Source organism: Liolophura sinensis, chromosome 4 (assembly GCF_032854445.1).
Source record: "Liolophura sinensis isolate JHLJ2023 chromosome 4, CUHK_Ljap_v2, whole genome shotgun sequence".
NCBI lineage: Eukaryota > Metazoa > Mollusca > Polyplacophora > Chitonida > Chitonidae > Liolophura > Liolophura sinensis.
Genome location: NC_088298.1, coordinates 11,056,616 through 11,076,785, shown reverse-complemented (window position 1 = coordinate 11,076,785; position 20,170 = coordinate 11,056,616). Strand labels below are relative to the sequence as shown.

General features: G+C 40.1%; 1 protein-coding gene across 1 annotated transcript; it reads right to left on the bottom strand.

The window, feature by feature from the left end:
* Positions 1–662: 662 nt before the first annotated feature.
* On the bottom strand, positions 663–3,203 carry LOC135464962 (uncharacterized). Its single transcript, XM_064742548.1, is given in 3 exon segments — positions 663–1,803; positions 1,805–2,066; positions 3,184–3,203. Coding segments are annotated over 2 exon segments (1,125 nt in total). The 5' UTR covers positions 2,063–2,066; positions 3,184–3,203; the 3' UTR covers positions 663–936.
* Between the last annotated feature and the right edge of the window lie 16,967 nt (positions 3,204–20,170).

The window sequence follows — 20,170 nt, the reverse complement described above, 5'->3', positions numbered from 1 at the left end:
CCGCTTTTAATGGCTACCTGTCTATCGTCAGAATATTGCAAGGTATTCCTTTTAAGACAGTTGAAATATCCGAAACAGTTTATATATATTTACATATTTATCCGATTTCCGCTTAACGAAGAGCTCGAGAAAATGACGTGGTCAGCTTTATGCGAGACGAGAACTGTGAAGAGACCGATAAAAAGCGCTGCGACTCACCCAATGCTGAATGGTCAAGGGCTATAGTGGTGTTCTAACAAACCTGATTGGTCATAGGCTATTGGTTTCCAGCAAGCCCAATTGGTCATAAGCTATTGGTTTCCAGCAAACCTGATTGGTCATGGGCTATTGCTTCCCAGCAAACCTAATAGGTCCTGGGCTATTGGTTTCCAGCAAACCTAATAGGTCTTGGGCTATTGGTTTCCAGCAAACCTAATAGGTCCTGGGCTATTGGTTTCCAGCAAACCTGATTGGTCATGGGCTATTGGTTTCCAGCAAACCTAATAGGTCATGGGCTATTGGTTTCCAGCAAACCTGATTGGTTAAAGACTAGTGGATTTTTTTATTAGTCGCCGCTACTGCACTTAGTCTCGTGGAACCTAATTTTCCTGGCATCCAGCGGAACAGTTGAATGGCTTCCAATACAACAGCAACAAAGTTCACAGCTCTTGTGTATATGTTGTATTTAAACTTTTATTAATTGGTCAGTTAAAGGGCTCCCCGCTGGAAGCCACGTAACACGAGACAAAGAGAGTTTCATGGCAGTGCACAATTTCCTCAACATTTTCATAAAGGTAATGTATTCATGTAAAGCTTAGCAAGCATTTAAACAATTTCCTCAAATAAAATAATATACTGCTCATTCCAGGTTAGAAAGTCATTGCTGAGCTAACGGAAAGTGGAATGAAGTGTTCGCAAATGATTATTATAAATTAACTTTAACATTTCTAGGGTAAACTAAGATCCTCTATTAGAAAAGTTACTTTCCAATGCTTCAGTCCTATCACTTATTTCTTTGACGTCCTCAAGAAGATTTGCGATTTCCCTTTGTCGAAGCTGATTTTGTTTCAGAGTTTTCGCGAGTTGCCCGCCCTTGTCAGCAGAATTCAGCTCCACATCTGGCGTGGCTGGGTACAGTACGATATCCGGCATGTCTACAACAATGCGCTTGCGCGGTGACCCTTTACCGGGTATAGAAGGAAATCTTGACTTACAGTCATTTTTGAAAGAATCACTTTCAACATTTTCTTCGTTTCCGACGGTCTCTCTATATTCTTCGTCTTGAAACTGTCTGCCCGCTGGATCCGGGGAACAAGGAACATAAAACACGTTATAGACTCCTTTTTCAGGCTGGACATAACCCCGTGAGAAAGACCCCTCTTTTTTCAATCTTTCAAACTTGAAGGTCGAGGGGGAAAGGTCAAGTTCGTCTGAGTCCGGTCGTATCAGCTGTTTCTTGCCATTGCGTATGCCAGTTGAGAGCGGAAATTTGTGATGCGTTTGTGAACGCCGCACACTCATACTCCGCGGAGAAAGCTGCGCGCCGTTGATTTCAGCAGAATTTTCTTTTTCTGTACTATAGCTATGTGTATAATTGCGTCGGCCGATTGTCGGAATACTACATGACGGCTTTGGTTGTAAAAGCCTCTTCAGATTTTCCCTTACTGTCCTGTCGATTTCGTTTTTGTCCAAGGGCTGGGGTACCTGAACTTCTTCGTGCTCCTTATCCCCTTGTGACTCTAACAGTTGCTTGCCTTGAATCGTTTCAAGGTCTGGCGCATCACTGGTCTTTTTCGATCTTCGGAACCTCTCGGAAGCGTTCGAGTAAGATCGGGCCGGAAGTGCGTTTGTGCGCGGCTCTTCCGGGAATGCGCTGACTAAGATAGAAAGTACTGCTAGAGTCTCTAGTCTGAAATCTTTCAAGGGCCTTGGCGAGTTTGTTGTGTTCATGATCGATCAGGTCCTGGCGGAGTTTCCTCAGACGGTTCAGATAGGCGGCATGATGCCGGTATGTCGTCTGCGAGTCTTCAAACCAGGAGGCTGTATTGGGGGGGCGCCCGGGCTCAGCCCCTACTCGCTGCATTAACCTGTTGGTATGCAGAGGATAGTGTGCATAAGTCAGAGGAAGCCAATATTTACGAAAAAAAATAAAAATAAGAGTAAAAAAAAAATCACTGGGCATAAATGTACAAGAGCAAACTAAGTTAAACATGCGGAGAGGACATATAAAGGTAAAGAAAGCCACTAGGGCATTACCACTAGGACGGTTATACACCAGTACAACTGTATAAATTACCGATTACCAGTAAAACTGTATAGATTACCAGTACAACTGTATAGATTACCAGTAAAACTGCACGTATTACCCATTCAAATGCATAGATTACGCGTGGAACTGTTTAGATTACAATACAATCGTACAGATTGCCAATACAAGTGCATAGATTGCCAACATTACTGTATAAATTGACCGAGTAACTGTATAGATTTCCAGTACAACTGTATAGATCTCCAGTACAGCTGTGTAGATTACCAACGCAACTGTATAGATTACCAACACAACTGTATAGATTGCGAATGCAACTGCATAGATTGTCAGTATAACTGCACAGATTTTCAGCATAACTGTGTAGACTGCCAATACAACTTTATAGATTTCCAGTGTAACTGTTTAGATCCATACAACTGTATAGATTGCCTGTACAACTGCATGGATTGCCTGTACAACTGCATAGATTGTCTGTACAACTGCATGGATTGCCTGTACAACTGCATGGATTACCAACATAACTGTACAGATTACCAATTCAACTGCATAAATTACCAGTACAACTGTACTATCAATACAGCTGTGTATATTATCAGTACAACTGTAACAGTAAATATTGTCGGTACAAGTCTACGTATTGCCCGTACCCACTGTACAAATTACCAGTACATCAGGCTATCAGACATACTTAATTCAACCACAGTTTTCCAGATGAATCCGTCACAGCAATAATCACAGAGCCATTCTTCATATCAGAAATTAGAAAAACACTCACACAAAAAACTCGTCCTTACATCTGCGTCTGCAATATATGAGCCAATCCCTAAAACACAATGCACCATGCGTGGTATAAATCACAACACCCGACAACCCCTCTAGAACTTTCAGTCCGTGAACAATCTCAGCAAACTTCAAACGTTTTCATAACCACATACCTGAAGGCCGCCTTGGTGGATGTCGGATTTTTATAAGCAGCTGCCGGAAACCAGTACCTAGCCACTAAATCGATTTGCTTTTCTAGTCGATCAGACCAACTGCACATTTTGGAGGTTAAACTCAGCATTCACTGACACACACTGGCGTGTTTTCTGTGCGTCATGGCATATCTAAATGTTGTATTTATTCATCAAAGTGTCCCAGTAGGGGTAACATATACAATATATTAGTACTGACGTTTACAGTGGTGTATAAATAATAGGGGCTCTACAGGGGTGTAATTCAGAAAATCCCCGCAGTGGATAGTGGAGATGGGTAATGTGCCATTGTGGTGGTTTCGATTTCGACTCTGTTAATGTTTAATTAGGAACCTAATTAGTAATAAAGCAATTTATTTATTTATATATTCATTCATTTATTTATTGAGTTGATTGTTGTTAAAGAATTTTCACTGGTACAATGGCGTTCAATTTTATGTGTGAGTGAAACCGGAGTGACCGGCGTAAACCACCGACATTTGGCAAGTTACTGACAAACTCTCCACTCGTGAAGCCCAGATACGGTCAGCGAACGTTATACTCCATGCACAAACGGTCTCAAAGGCGTCGTCGACCGCTCATTGTCACACAAGCCCCACGAACAGTGAGAACTGAGGAACGCTCGAATTCCCTGTCCAAAGTCGGGGTTGAACCCATACCTCGTGTGTCCTTGAGATTAAAACACTATTTATTTATTTATTTAATTAGTGTTTCACGCCGTACTTCACTTATTTCACTTATACGACGGGGGCCAGCATTATGAAAACCGTGCATAGCCCTGGGGAAAACCACGACTACCCCAGGTTCCTGGCAGACTTTTCCACATACGACCGGGGAGGATGAGAGCATGAGCTAGACTTGAACTCACAGTTACACAAGCTGCTAAAGTGATTCGAGCCTAACCACTGTTAGTATACCGTCTTTGCGATGACGTTTTGAAGGCAAACTGTTAATGTATAGTACTCATTTTCTACCTTTATATCTTCGAAGAACGATCAAAATGTGGTGTTTTTTTTTTTTTTTTTTTTCCATATTGAAACTGGCCCATTAATGCAGAAATATAACACTGTCAAAACGTTTCTTCAGAAACCAGCTCTTGACGTAAAAAAAACCTTACTGGAACCATGCGTGATTTCAGTAGAAGAGACTCTTCTCCCTCGTAAACACGTGTGTAAATCATGTTTACATGCAGATAATAGAGCAAAAACTATATGTACTTTATACTTTTGTTCACAATTCTAACAAAATCTTAATAAAACAACAAAACAGATCTGATCTAGAGTGACACAGCTTGCATAGGTTTGGTTCCGAACCGTTAGCTTAATGGTTTAGTGCCACACAGTATATCCCTGATTGAGCCTCAAGGTACAATTTGTTTGCAAAGCTCGGGAAGGTATAATTACCGGGGTTAGCCACGCGAGTCGTATTTTAAAGCCCCTAATATTTTGTTACAGGTAATATTGACATACTGTCAACTTTATGACGCGAGCCACAGACGCACTCTGGTGACATTAGATAACCATCCACTCGTGACTACCCGGTTTTTTTCGGGACAAACACCGGAAATTGTCGAACCGTACCTCTTGTGCACCGAATGACCCGATGTGTCACAACCTAAAACAATCAATAAAAGGCTTGCTTTGTAATGGATGTATCTAGGAAGTCGAAAGGTGACATTTTAACGAGAAGTATGCGTTTTGTCTTGTTGTTTTTCTTCGTTGTAATTAATGCACCGAAGAGCATTATATACAGTTTGCCAAAAATGCTATTTTATTGTGAACCCAATCATCCATTTTATTATTGAAGTGGATTTCAAGTTTTCATTAAATTAATATTTTATTGACATTGTTTCCGTTGTCCAGGAAACCATAACCATTCATTCAGTCCTTGAACAGAATGGTCGCCAAGCACAATGTGGTGTCAATTCTATAAAACTTTCACACCGGAACGTATAGAAAAAGCACCGTATAGCGACGGTGCCAGGCCTATCATACACATTCTCGACTCGATATTGCATCCTTCTATTGTCCTTTCTAAAGGCAGACATGCTCACCACGGATGCATTGAGCGCAAATGCAGGGCATCCACACTACGCGTTTAGACACTGACAGTCTAGCAGAATTTATGACAAAATTAGATGGGCATTGAGTTTTATATTGAGGTGGTTAGCAAGCAGGCGCGGCACTGACCCAGGAGACTTTCAACAATGCGGTCGCTGTGAGTTCAAGTCAAGCTCATGATGGCTTCCTATCCGACCTTGTGTGGGAAGGTCTGCAGCAACTTGTGGATGGTGGTGTCTTTCCCCAGACAGACAAATTTCCTCTGAAATTTTCTAAAGTACAGCGTAAAACACCTATCACATGAATGAAAACAATAAATCTAACCGGTATGAAAACAAATACCTCAGTCATCACTGAAATAATGCGCCAGTATAGTTGACTAATACTAAGAAACTGCCTGCATCACAATTCTGTCCTTACCCTGCGTTGTTTTCGGAAGAACTATTTTGTCAACGCCCATTTAATATATCAAACTCAAGAAAGAACATTTATTTTGCCTCTGCTGTCCTGACAGTGCGTTTAATTCATTCTCTAATACAAAGACAGTGGATATTTGATCACTCGACCGTTGAGGAAAGAATTGTTGTTTAATGGTTTTAACAAACGGTCGCGAATCTAACTTAGACAGTACTGGAGTGGAATCAATTTCATTTGTATGTCCAAAATGATTTAGACATGACTTCAGAGACCAATGTTTACAAACAGCACTCACGCACCCCAGAAGATGCCAGTATCAGTTTAGAGACCAAATTACCATGATAATATGTTAAACGTCCATTGTCTAATACAAAGGCAATGGACATTCTATAGACCGGCTGTTTTTGACAAAAGACCACAACCATAAACAACAACGGAGAGGAATCAGTCTCTTTTGTTTGTCAAAAACTGTCTAGACGAACTTTTATGAGGAATTGTGAAACAAACATCACCCCCCTATCTCGTTTGACTAAACGATTGACTTCAGTAATGGACATTGCTAGTGTTGTTTGACGCGTGCATTCTCTCGGGAAGCATAAGAAATCATGTGGTAAACTCCCCGAGAAAATCATTTTCTAACCACCTATACTTGTGCAGGATTCTTCAGTTCCATTGTTTCCCCTGGCAACACGTACAACCCAACTCTATTTTCACACAACAATCAAATTCTCCACAACAAGTCAATTACAGCCTTAAGAATAAAGAAAAGAAATGCAACGCCAATCTGAGCGAGCCGTAACATTGGCGTAAACTCTTTCATTTCTAGGGAGGACAGTAGAATTTCAATCCAATTTCTCATCAGAGGATACTCAAACTTAGAAAGTGCTTTTGGTATTAATAAAATGAAATATGATTGCCATGACTGAATAAAATACTGTTCCTGTACTAGATAGGTACTATAACTGTAAACTGGTGTATTACTCCCGTGAGTATAGAGCGATGACAAAATGGTGCCAGTTCATCGCAACTATCCCCGCAAGTCTGAATCGGACATATGCTGTTTATTTTATTTATTTATTTATTTGATAAGTTCTTTATGTGGTATACTAAGGAATATTTCACTAATGCGATGGCGATCAGTATTATGGTGGGATGAAACCGCAGGTTGCTGCCATGACCTTCCCATATGCGGCCGGAGGGGAAACCGGCATAAGCTTCAGTTAAATGCATAGCAACGGCATTATTAAGTGACTCCTGTACAAATCATTGTGGTGCGCTTGCACGCTAACCAGCGCACCACAATAACCGAAATCATATTTAAATTAAATACACTTTGTCACTTTGTGACTAAAAATGGAGTGCTGGGGAAAGTGAAGGAAAACGACGTTTAGCACAAACTACCAATTAGTAAGAACTATGAGAAAAAGTATACAGAACATAATTAGGACACAGTAAAGCACAGAGAAGCAGTGGACAGTTTTCAGTGATGTTGTAAAGACGCAAGGAATGTTCTAGACGAATGGGTGAAATGAATATTCAAACCGAGTACCATACTAGTATGTAAGTTGTCGATAATAAAGTATGTATTTCAGCTGTGCATTGATTGCAACTCTTCATGTATCCAAAGTAGCGATCTAAGTCAACACAATGGATGCACAGTCCTAAAGGGAATATAGACACAGTTATGAAGGTTTATGACGCAGATGGCCAGGGATGCTGGACGCTCTGTCTATATTTACTTACAAAAGAAATATGTACTCATTGTACTCATTAAATAGCAATAGCATCAATCACATGCATGCAAATGTAAACTGTATCAAGAATTTCTGACAGAAAAATTACACAGAGGAAGTATTATGGAATATGGTACCGTTACTCCAACAATGGCCGACATTCGCATTAATTAAATTGGACGTATTTCGTTTAAAACTCTTAGAAAGTATACCATATAAATAACTTTATCTCAATGAATGAAAGAAATGAATTTTATTATGACTCATTTGCATAGTTTGGTTTGACAGGGAACACCACCACGTCCTCAGGTGAATGCAAATCACGCAGATGTGTTCAGCCATTCTTTTATGCAACTATTTCGCAAAGACCTCGGGAATCGTGATGGTGGCCATGTTGGTCCGGTATGTATGTTTACTTATTTTTTATTTATTTCATTGATGTTTTACGCCTGTACTTACAAAAAATATATAACACTTATACGACGATGGCCAGCATTATGGTGGGAGGAAACCATCCACAGATTGTTGGCAGACCTTCCCACATACGGCCGGAAAGGAAGACAGCATGAGTGTGTGTGTGTGTATGTGTGTATGTGTGTATGTGTGTGTGTGTGTGTGTGTGGTGTGATGTGTGTGTGTGTGTGTTGTGTGTGTGTGTGTGTGTGTGTGTTTATGTGTGTGTGTGTGTGTGTGTGTGTGTGTGTGTGTGTGTGTGTGTGTGTGTGTGTTTATGTGTGTATGTGTGTGTGTATGTATGTGTGTGTTGTGTGTGTGTGTGTGTGTGTGTGTGTGTGTGTGTGTGTGTGTGTGTGTGTGTGTATGTATGTATGTATGTATGTATCTATCTATCTATAAACCAGGTCACGAACAATTGCGAGATTAAAATTGGACAACGGGCCTGCCGTTCCGCAGAACGCAAAGAATAGATTGCGACACCAGGTGGTATTGAATGTCGCCAACTTTCCGAGCCTGCGATGCCGTTCAAAAACAGTCAGCAAGTGGTACTGCAGGTCCCTGTGGAAAAGGCTGGACACCACCTTAAGATGGTCGATCACGTGATTATGTGCTACCACGTAGCACCGGTCTATCTATCTATCTATCTATCTATCTATCTATCTATCTATCTATCTACGTATGTATCTATGTATGTACGCTTTGGGCTTTACGTCGCTATTTTAGTCATATGACGACGAGGAGTCATTGGGTGACTGTATGTACACTGTGTTTTTTTGTAGCAAGGCGAGTCCATGCGGCCAAATGTTGCCACCACTGACGTATCATGCCGAAGACACCAGACATGACACCACATCCAATCAAATTATACTGACACGGGCCAACCAGCTCTATCTCTCAGTGATGAGCGCCAAGCGGGCAGCACCAAGTACCATTTTTAAAGTCTTTGCTTTGACACGATCCGGATTTGATCCCGGCTCTCCCGAATTCGAAACTCAGCCAATAGGCCACCGAAGCGGTATGATAGTGTGGTACATCGATGGTAATTATACTTGAGATTTCTGACAAATTTTCATAGGTTAATCGAGCACGAGTTACATAGGGCCACCTTCCCGGAAGCAGACGAGCGAAGTTGGTATGTAAAGATTATATCGTTGTTCACATAGCCGAGATAAAGGGGCTAATGTGAGGGGGGGGGGGGGGGGGAACGAGCGAGGTGGGGAAGGGCCGATGTTGGTAGGTTACTTGGGGGATTCATGAGTTAAAAGGTCACATACATGCATGAACGATAAAATGTGCCACGCTAGGCCCGTGTGGGTTTTAGTTGATAAATAAATATACGAGCCCCCAAAAATGTACCAGTAGTTTGTGTACATTGTTAACATTGTTACATTGTCTTCTTTTTTTCAAGGAGGTAGTGTGAATACAGCATAGTTTCACACTTTCTCTCTGTTACCAAGACAACCGATTTTCAATCGAATATGACAGAAAGGCTTGTGGAATAACGTATTGCTTTTGTTGAAATCTTTATGTCAACTATATAATGATTTTGGTAAATCTGGATGTCATTTTTAACCACAATATCTCAGTGAAGAACACATTGTGTTATGTTGTGTTTCGTATGCGCAAAACATTAGTAAAATACTTACGTACAATTATCTTAAATTCTCTTACTTAACCGAATACTGGCAGAAAAAAGTTATGAACAGTTGATATACGATGTTCTGTGAAAATGACACGTGGTGATAAACTTATATTGCAAACCAGGGTCAGTTGAAAATATGTATGAGCTCGTGGATATATATATGAACTCTCTGAGTTGTAAAAAGTGAAAATCGAAGATTTAAGCGAAGTATCTATATCACAGTTCAGCTTTCCAACAGGTAAAACATTATCCAAAGTCAAATTCCCAAAGAACAGTTTTATCAAAAATATGCATCAAGCGGAAAGATACAGAAAATCGAGAAAGTTGTCAAAAAATTTTAAAATATTTTTGTAGCCCTTTTTATAATCATAAAATCAATTACGGTGAGATTTTCCGACCATAAATTCCAAGGTTTTTCAACTATATAGTTGAACCACCTGAAAACCAATTAAAAGTTATTGGAATGGGCATAAGGTACTTCATAACCGATGATCTCTGTGAAAATTGACTATTTTCCAAATGTTCCCAGGACAAAGAAGGGAAAATCTGTGACATCAGATTAGCCCGATATGCCACGGTATGTTTCCGTATATTAAAAGCTTTTTGTGGCAATAGAAAAATCTTAGTATGTAGGAAAATGGCTCTGGGGACAGTTTTGTTTGCGTGTCTCTTCAAATGACATTAACTTCATCGTTGATCTTCACTTTAAATGTATTATCTGTAGTTATAGACAAAGTAGAATCGCCTGCCTTTTGTCGGCAGTATATATATATATATATATATATATATATATATATATATATATATATATATATATATATATATATATATATGCCCTGATGAAGACCCTTCTCCATGCTGAAGTACATACCCGTATAGCACATGAACAGCAGTAAAAATGTGACTTCAGAGGACTGAAGAGCACCTTTACTTTGCACCGACTGGATAAAAAGACAATGGTGAACTATACCATTCTTATGTCAAGAACTAGTGCGTTTGTTGTTTTGTTTTAGTGTCAGAGTCCAGAGTTTTATGTTCACCGTTCAAACACCTTTACGATAGACCACGATCGTAAGACGGCGAATCGGGTGGAAATCTCCTACTACAAGGTGCGTTTATGTGCGTTTAAAGGAAGATTCCATATAAATCTGTAACTTTCTGTTTATAGCTAATATATTCGATGTGCCTGGAAAGGAGTAACGTGGTTGACCTTGTTCTCTTCAAAGCAAACTGACTGCAATGAGATGAGCATGCTAACTTTGGCACAAAAACAAAACAGCAAACGTTACACTCATGTTTTCCACGTATTGCATTTGTTGACATCCTTATGTCAACCATATAATGATTTTGGTAAATCTGGTTGTCATTTTTAACCACAACATCTCAGTAAAGTACACATTGTGTGATGTTGTGTTTTGTATACGCAAAACATTAGTAAAACACTTTCATATGGATGTGCACTGTGTCTGTGCCTTGTTATACAACACATTAGACGCTACTCACATAGAATTACTTAAAAACTATGTTCAACAGTAGAATTGTGGTTTGTACAGGTGTAAAATATAGAAGACTACATCGTAGAGTAAAAGCCCGCCAAAATAGCAACATTCACCCAAAAATACAAACATAATGAAATACATCAAAGAATTGCTTTTTATTTCACATCTACGTAAGGTACATATTCTGTTTGTTTCGTGTACGCAAAACATACAGGTAAAACAATTTTACATGCGCGTGGATTTCAAATATAGTTACTTTCATCTGTATCTCGCGTGTGTTATCTTCTATTAGTTATCGCATTAGTCATCGCACGTGTTATCACACATGAGTTATTAGATGTTATCTCATCCGGCGTACGAAAAACTGACACTTCAGTCATGTTAATTCTGAAGGAAGAACATTATAAATTACAGCCGACAGGTGCGTTCAAAAACTGTGACTTAGTATAGAGTCAAGACATAAAGCTTGAGACCAATTTGTTATAGGCCGGACGAAGCTTTATGAATTTCCGTTTGTATCTTCAAGATTCGATGTATTCTTTGGGCGTTTTACAATCAGCTATGTGTACAATAAAGGTGTTCACACTGGAGACATCAATCACCAGAAAAATAAATGAGACAACGCACGTCGTTTTCATTAAACGTGAATCAGTCGAGATATTCCAGATACCGTTAACTGTCAAGCCACGAGAGTTTATCATAACAGATGAGTTTGGATAGTGACTTCATCAACTTATAGCATACTTAGTGGAAAAGAATGTACCCCATAGTGAGCTTATATGACTAGCGGAATCCGGTCCATTCTGAAGAACCTATAGGATATTGATAACAGTTCTATTAGCGTCTGCAGAGTGGTGAAATTAATTGCACCCGGATGGCGCCATTTCAAGGGATAATAAATTTTCTTTATAAAAATCATGTCTTATTTTGTTTTACTGAATCACCCACTTTTTCCTTCATTAATTTTTTCTATAAAAATACCAGAACTGTAAAAAGTGAGGAATTTTAAGGTTGTATCTGACGATCATTTTATAGTTTATCTATATATGTCTTTGATTGTTCTTATATCAGACTTCCGATTTCAGTCGACGGCGACCGTGCGGCATCTGTATTCGAACAGGCGTCCTTGTTAGTCAAGGTCTGGGAGTTTTTCAACAGAATTCCTAATTCGTCTCCTCGGCCAGCGAGGACTCCAGGCATTATAGACCCAGAATTGATTACAGTCCATTGTAAATATCAATACACAACATGTCAAATCTGACATTAGGGACTTAGCTATGAACGTGGTTCGTTTGTTCATACGAGCTAAGCTTTATAAAGACTTTATAAAGCATTAGATGATTGGTTTTATTTATGTGATTGGTGTTTTACGCCATACTCAAGAATATTTCATTTATATGACAGCGATCAGCATTATAGTGGAAGGAAACCGGGCAGAGCCCGCGGAAAACCCATGGTCATATGCATGTTGCTGTCAGACTTTCCCACGTACGGCCGGAGGGGAAGCCAGCATGTGCTGGACTCGAACTCACAGCGACCGCATTAGTGAGAGGCTCCTGGGTCATTGCGCCACGCTGGCACGCTAACCACCCCAACCGCGTAAGTGTAGTAACGTCCATGGCAACATAGACTGAAGAGATACGTAACCATGGCAAATGCTCCTGACGTAGCGTTGAGTCAGATACGCCCCAGGAATGTAAGGATTCAAAATAATCACATAGCATAAAGGTAGTAAACCCAAAACAACGACAGCAGTGTGATAGTTGGCAATGCAAATGGTCACACGTAACCCGTATATTCTAACTCTTATGTCTATGTTAGCACCATGTCTTGAGCAGAATTAGGTAAGCATGCAGTGATGTTTATTACGGTACTTTAGACGTCACGCGTCCAGAATTACTCAGATGATGTGGCCGCCATCACATTTAAAACACATTTAAAACACAGTACACAAACGTATTTCACTTATAATCCGAATGTATATGAACAACAACTCTTATCATCGCTATCAACTCTCTGTACAGTAAAATAAATGTCTGAGTATGTTTTCTACGGTGATAAATAAAATGGCCTGTTTAAGAAGACAGCTGTATATCCACGAAACATGGCGAAGGCCTCGATAATTTATCAGACTATAAGATACAACAATATATAGTAGAAAAAAAAACAAAGCACATAATGTAGTGTATACTTTGCTGCGATAAGGGATAGATAAAGCTACAATTCTGCTTGGTTGATTTTTGTAAGATTGTAGTTACCGATACACATGCAGAGATGGAACAAACAGATTACATTTGCTGAGAATCGCACCTACCCTTGTCCTGTAATTTCCAACCTCATGATGAGCCGACATAGGAGTATGCCGCCAACACTTAACAGGGCTCCAAGGAAAATAACCAAGACATTCTGTGAAACCCTTGAGACATGGGATTTGCCGAGATAAGACACGGTTGTTGTCCCGGCGGGCGAGTCCATTTTTAATGTTAAGGGACTTTTAGGTGTGCGTCATGAGTCCAATGTTGCAGCTCGCGAGAATTAATTAATTCAGGGACATGTCTCTTGTAATTACACCCAGTGGGTAAAATTCCCTTGTGGATTAAGTCCTGGTATTCCTACCCCCAGCATTGCTATAACACACTGGCGTCTATTTCCAGAGACTTTTTGCTTTCCTCAGGCTTTAAACTATCCCCTGTATGAACATTCTCAACAAAGATATCGCTCTTTATGAGTATCAGGGTGAAATTGTGTCTCGCGTATTATTTACAGCCATATTGTAAAACAGGGTTACGGAGACCTCAGTTATATGGTCAAAACACACAGATAAAATGGAGATGGTTCGTTATAGAGTCTATTCTGATAGTACACAGATATCAAAAGACGAAAAAGGAATTTCGTTTATATTATTTTGAGAGGTCGAGACAAACTGTGCGTTTGTTTATTTTTGTGCCACCCACTTCATATGGATACACAGATATATCGTGATAAAGTTCAGGATTACCTGGAGATATGACGTCCTAGTCTTAGCTGATAACAGAAGAAGTTCTGAAGGGTATACAGAAAGGTTTGATTTGGGTATAGATAGCTTTAGAGCTTGTCGTGGGCATATACAGCGTAAACGAGGTATAGTTGTGCTTGTTATTTGACGATAGAATTATTCCCTACTAAAATGTCTCGTTTTCACCATTCTTTGATAAATCAGATATTATAAATATCAGATAAAATAAATCAGTCTTGACATTTTCCCAAATTTCTGTAATTTATCAATTCATCCAAATCGTCAATTCTATTTGTTGTATTTGTATTTTTGCAACAAACAATAATTTCAAACTATGAATATAATGAAAGTGAGCATAACGGGACAAGGGCACCGTCGTATAAGTGAATTATTCTTGATAAGACGTAAAACATCAATCACGAACAAATAAATATGTAAATAAATAAATGAGTAAATAAATAAACAAATAAATAAATAAAGAGAATAGCGGAAGATTCATAGTGGGCCTGTATATATAAAGGAAAGTTTTTATAACACAGGTACAAATTCCATTTACAAAGTGGATTAAGTAACAGTATTATTGTTAATAGGGATTACACTTCATAAGTTTAAAAGATATTCATCAACATTACAAACTCTAAGTAATGTTTATGCAGAGATGAAAACGGTACATTCTGGAGTTCAGACTAGTGAGTATGACCACCTACATCTTTACGAGGTGGGAATATATGTACATGTTATCCAGACTACACCTTTACGAGGTGGGAATATATGTACATGTTATCCAGACTTTGACACAGTAATTATTTTATGTTTACAAATTGCCGATACGATAAGTGTACTCACAGTGACAGCTCCAGTCCACTACACCGTTATGTGATCAGTGTATAATTGCAGGCATGGCGTTGTGCTGTCTGTTACATAATGTTATCAGTGGGGAAAATCACAGTCACGTGACTATAACAGTCTGGCGGAGATAATTTCGCTTCACAATAAAACGGTTACCTCTGACCTTTGTCCACCGCATGTACGCGCGCGCGTGTGTTTTTTCACCCAGTCTTGCTTAAGGCCTGGCCGTAGTGGATAAGTGAGTTGCTATTCTGTAAGTACTTACATGCACAGTAAGAATAAACCGGTAACTGGGGTAAACTGACAAGAGCCCTATTTCACTGGTTAGGTGTGGTCATTTGCCAGTTACATTACTGTCGTTGCTGCTCTGCTTGTACTTTACATGCTGCAGACTGTTTGTTCTGTGTTACAACCTAATCCGCATGATATATAGTTCAAACTACTGTTTAGCATTCCGTGCTCTGTTTGTGGACAGAGCGTGAGCTTCGGGACCGGTAGATCCAGGATCAATCCTGGGTCGAGTCACACCGAAGACTTTAAAAGAGGAAGTTTTAACTTCTTCGCTTGGCACTCAGCATCAAGGGGATAGTGCAACCACTGGTTGACCCGTATCAGTATAATGGCTCAGGCGGGGCCGCTTACTTGCCTTCGGTAAAGCGTCTCAGTGAAGCAGCACTACATAAAAGAGCGGTGGAAATCTGTCCTTCAACAAGGAGGCACATTACATGCACTCTAAGGATTCCTTCGTCGTCATATGACTGAAAAATTGTTAAATACGACGTTAAACCCCAAGCACTCACTCACTTTGTTTGTGGACCGAGTGCCGAAGAAATATGGACTTTTCTTTTCTAGCAAATAAATAGGCTTCTTCGCTTAGAGCCCTTCAGGTGCATGAGTACGATCACCTCTGCTTAGGTTTTAGTTTCGGTTTCAGAAAATTTCATAAATATCGAGACTGTGTCAGCACAGTGGACTTTCTGCCCAAACCATGGACGTCAAAACAATGGATCTTTCGATGCCGCGTAGCAATGGACTGTATAGTACAGAGGCCTAGCCAGCGAGATGACGTTATCGCGCTTCGCTTTCTTGCTGCTTCACTGCCTCACTACATCGTTGCTTCATGTAATTTGCCACTATCTAAGCATCCATATGAACAGTTAGAATGAGCAGCTACCCGAAGTAAATTGGCGAGAGGACGTGTGACTAGATGAAGACGAGGAGACATTATAGATATCTGTACATATAATGTGTGCTCTTGTTCCAGGGCGAGTCCATGCCTCTGCCGCGACTGAAATATCATGCCAAAGACACCAGGCATGACACCACCACTAGGCACATTATACTGACACCGAGTCAGGTAGCCTTGCTTCCTCGCTCAGTACTGAGCGCCAAGCCTTTGGCTTTGATTCCAGGTCTAACGACTACAAGGGGGACGCTCTGACCATTAGGTCACCGAAACGGTATTTCATATTTGGTATGCAGGCTCGCATTGAAGTGTACTACTTTTAAGGGCAACGGACTGAAAGTACCCAGTTTGAACAACATCAGTAAATGAGAAACCGTACGGTTTTACTCTGGGTTTCCAAACATAGTGATTCCAATGTGTACTGTAAGACTGAGTCAATCATGTTTCCGGTTTCTACAACCACTTAGCAACTTGAAATTCTTGAACTTTACACATACAAAGCCGTTGATAAACCCGATGGAAAGGTCTGTATCACACTCACTTTTTTTGTGTGTGTTTTCCTTGTTGGTGGGTGAATTGTTAGCATATTTTCAGTTGCCTTCATCACTGAAGGCTGAGATTCATTATCTTAGACTTAAGCAATGAACATATCCAACCAAAAATCTAAAAAAAAAACTTGCTTTTTAAGAGAACCATCTGTTTGTACATATTTGTTTAAACCATTTCTTAACTTCATCTATTAGGTATTCTAATCCATTCTCAAGTTTAGGCATGCATATTATTTTCCAGTAGGATGAGCCAATATAATATTTTGCAGGTAACTTTAATAGACGTCAGACATCTATAAACCAGTCACAGATCGTTCATCGTCCCGACAGTCACATGACAGAATTTAACCTTAATAATGTGCAAGTTGCAACAAAATGATATACGTAATTTACCACACATCGCCAAGCTGTTGATATACTGAAGTGTCTACATGCATATTACACTGAATAAACAAATGTTTAACATTTAAACATGTCCATGCAACAGATAATAAACGTGCTTAATGTTTAATTGTGACATGCTTAATACGTAAACACTTAAACATGTTTATCCAACAACTGATAATATGACCGCTTTATAATGTTGATCATATACATTGAAAACTTTAAAGCACTTCGTTTAGGCAATAAACCCATTCAATTTGCTACATAAATTATTGCATTTATACTATAAATGTGAGTATTTCTAAAATACTGCATGTATTTATAAAATAAATTTTTTTTTTTTTTTTTTTTTTGATTGGTGTTTTACGCCGTACTCAAGATTATTTCACTTATACGACGGCGGCCAGCATTATGGTGGGTGGAAACCGGGCAGAGCCCGGGGGAAACCCACGACCATCCGCAGGTTGCTGACAGACCTTCCCACGTACGGCCGGAGAGGAAGGCAGCATGAGCTGGTCTTGAACTCACAGCGACCGCATTGGTGAGAGGCTTCTGGGTCATTACGCTGCGCTAGCGCGCTAACCGACTGAGCCACGGAGGCCTCTATAAAATAAATCAATAGATTTATGAAACATACGCGTGAAAAATAAACACACCTTGAACATGTTAAAAGTAAACGTTCATTATAGGGTGTGCAGGTGTTACCGTTCAAAATAGTTTATGAATATCCTAAAATGTATAAAACGGATCAAATTATAGCTTTTTGAAACTTTGGAATCATTTTACTGCTCTAGACAGTATAGGTACGAGTCTGATATTTACTGAAAGGCACAAATTTGTTAATCACGTTTATAATCTGTTGCGCAGATTTAAATGATAAACACTTGTTTTTTCAGTGTAGAGAGGACATACATTTCAAGGAATTGATGGGTTATGCGGGACTCGCTAATTTATTTTTCACCTAAATACAGATGTGCGGTTATTTTCCTGGTGTCTATATACAGATGTATGTTTATTTCCATGGTGTCTACATACAGACGTATGGTTATTTCTCTGGTGTCTACATACAGATCGGCCGTAAGTGGGAAGGTCTGTCAACAACCTGCGGATGGTCGTGGCTTTCCCCCTGGCTTTACCCGGTTTCCACCCACCATAATGCTGGCCGCCGTCGTATAAGTGAAATATTCTTGAGTACGGCGTAAAACACCAATCAAATAAATAAATAAATAAATAAATATATACAGATGTATGGTTATTTCCATGATGTCTATATACAGATGTATGGTTATTTCCATGGTGTCTATATACAGATGTATGGTTATTTCCATGATGTCTATATACAGATGTATGGTTATTTCCATGATGTCTATATACAGATGTATGGTTATTTCCATGATGTCTATATACAGATGTATGGTTATTTCCATGGTGTCTATATACAGATGTATGGTTATTTCCATGGTGTCTATATACAGATGTATGGTTATTTCCATGATGTCTATATACAGATGTATGGTTATTTCCATGATGTCTATATACAGATGTATGGTTATTTCCATGATGTCTATATACAGATGTATGGTTATTTCCATGGTGTCTATATACAGATGCATACTTATTCGCGAGGTGACAGGTGCAAATGTGAGCCTCAGATCTACTGATTGACGTGTAAACGTAAGCAGCTATAAATTGGTGAGCTAAATGGAGCCTGCTCCAAAGCCGCTTTTTTTTCAGTACTACAAATCTGCGTTGGTTTAACCCCCTCAGTAATTCAGATCTTTTAAGCACTGGCTCGGCGCGACTGTCACGCTCTTGACCAATGGTGTCTGAATTCACCTCTCATTGTTCCGACTACGGCTTTAAGTCAGGCGGTTTCCCAGGAACCTGGCAAAGGTCAGTGGTTTACTTTGGGCACCCCGGATTTATCCCAACCACAAAACATACAGTCACCATACAGTGAAAAATTAGGGCGTAGGTCGTTAAAATACCAATCAATGAAATAAATTCTAAAAGACAGCCACACGAATAAAATATAAAAGACTACAAAATAAATTCACACCCTCTCCAAATTCGCGAAAGCTGCCTCATTCGGCAAATTAGTCGATGCCTTCTTGCCCTCATGTAAGATTTTTTTTTTTTTTGATTGGTGTTTTACGCCGAACTCAAGAATATTTCACTTATACGACGGCGGCCAGCATTATGGTGGGTGGAAACCGGGCACAGCCCGGGGGAAACCCACGACCATTCGCAGGATGTTGGTAGGCCTTCCCACGTACGGCCGGAGAGAAAGCCAGCATGAGCTGGACTTGAGCTCACAGCGACCGCATTGGTGAGAGACTCCTGGGTCATTGGGCTGCGCTAGCGCGCTAACCAACTGAGCCACGGAGGCCCCCCTCATGTAAGAAGTTTAAACTTCGATTGCTTGGAGTCGGTTAGCGCGCTAGCGCAGCGTAATGACCCAGGAGTCTCACACCAATGCGGTCGCTGTGAGTTCAAGTCCAGCTCATGCAGGCTTCTTCTCCAGCCGTACGTGGGAAGGTCTGCCAGCAACCGGCGGATGGTCGTGGGTTTCCCCCGGGCTCTGCCCGGTTTCCTCCCGCCATAATGCTGACCGCCGTCGTATAAGTGAAATATCCTTGAGTACGGCGTAAAACACCAATCAAATAAATAAATAAATCAATTGCTTGGACACACGCAGTGAGGGTTCAAACCCCGCCTTGGACAAGGGAATAGGTTCATTTCCCTGCTCTCAATTTTTATATGACATTAGGCAGTCAAAAGGTTTGGGGAAGACCACTTGCCTTCCCCTATTATTCTGTGCAAATCTGTCACTCGTGGGAAAGTTCGTCAGTATGTTGCTCAAGGTCGATGGTTTACCCCTGACACCCATAAATTCAAAAAGAAACCCATTGAAGAAGTGGAAAACTCTCGAGTATAGCGTCAAGGAACAGTGAAATAAATAAATGAATAATTAAAACTTAACCGACAGATTTTTCGATCGATCAATCGACCGACAAACAGGCAAACAGATCGATTCATAGAGTTGTTGTTGGAGCCAGAAAATAAAGTTAGAGTCAGACAGAAAAGTGAAATATCAGTCCCAATATGGAATCCTACGATGCGGATGACCTGCAGGTCGATGAACTTGCTCACATGTAATGGATGGTACTTACTTAGGT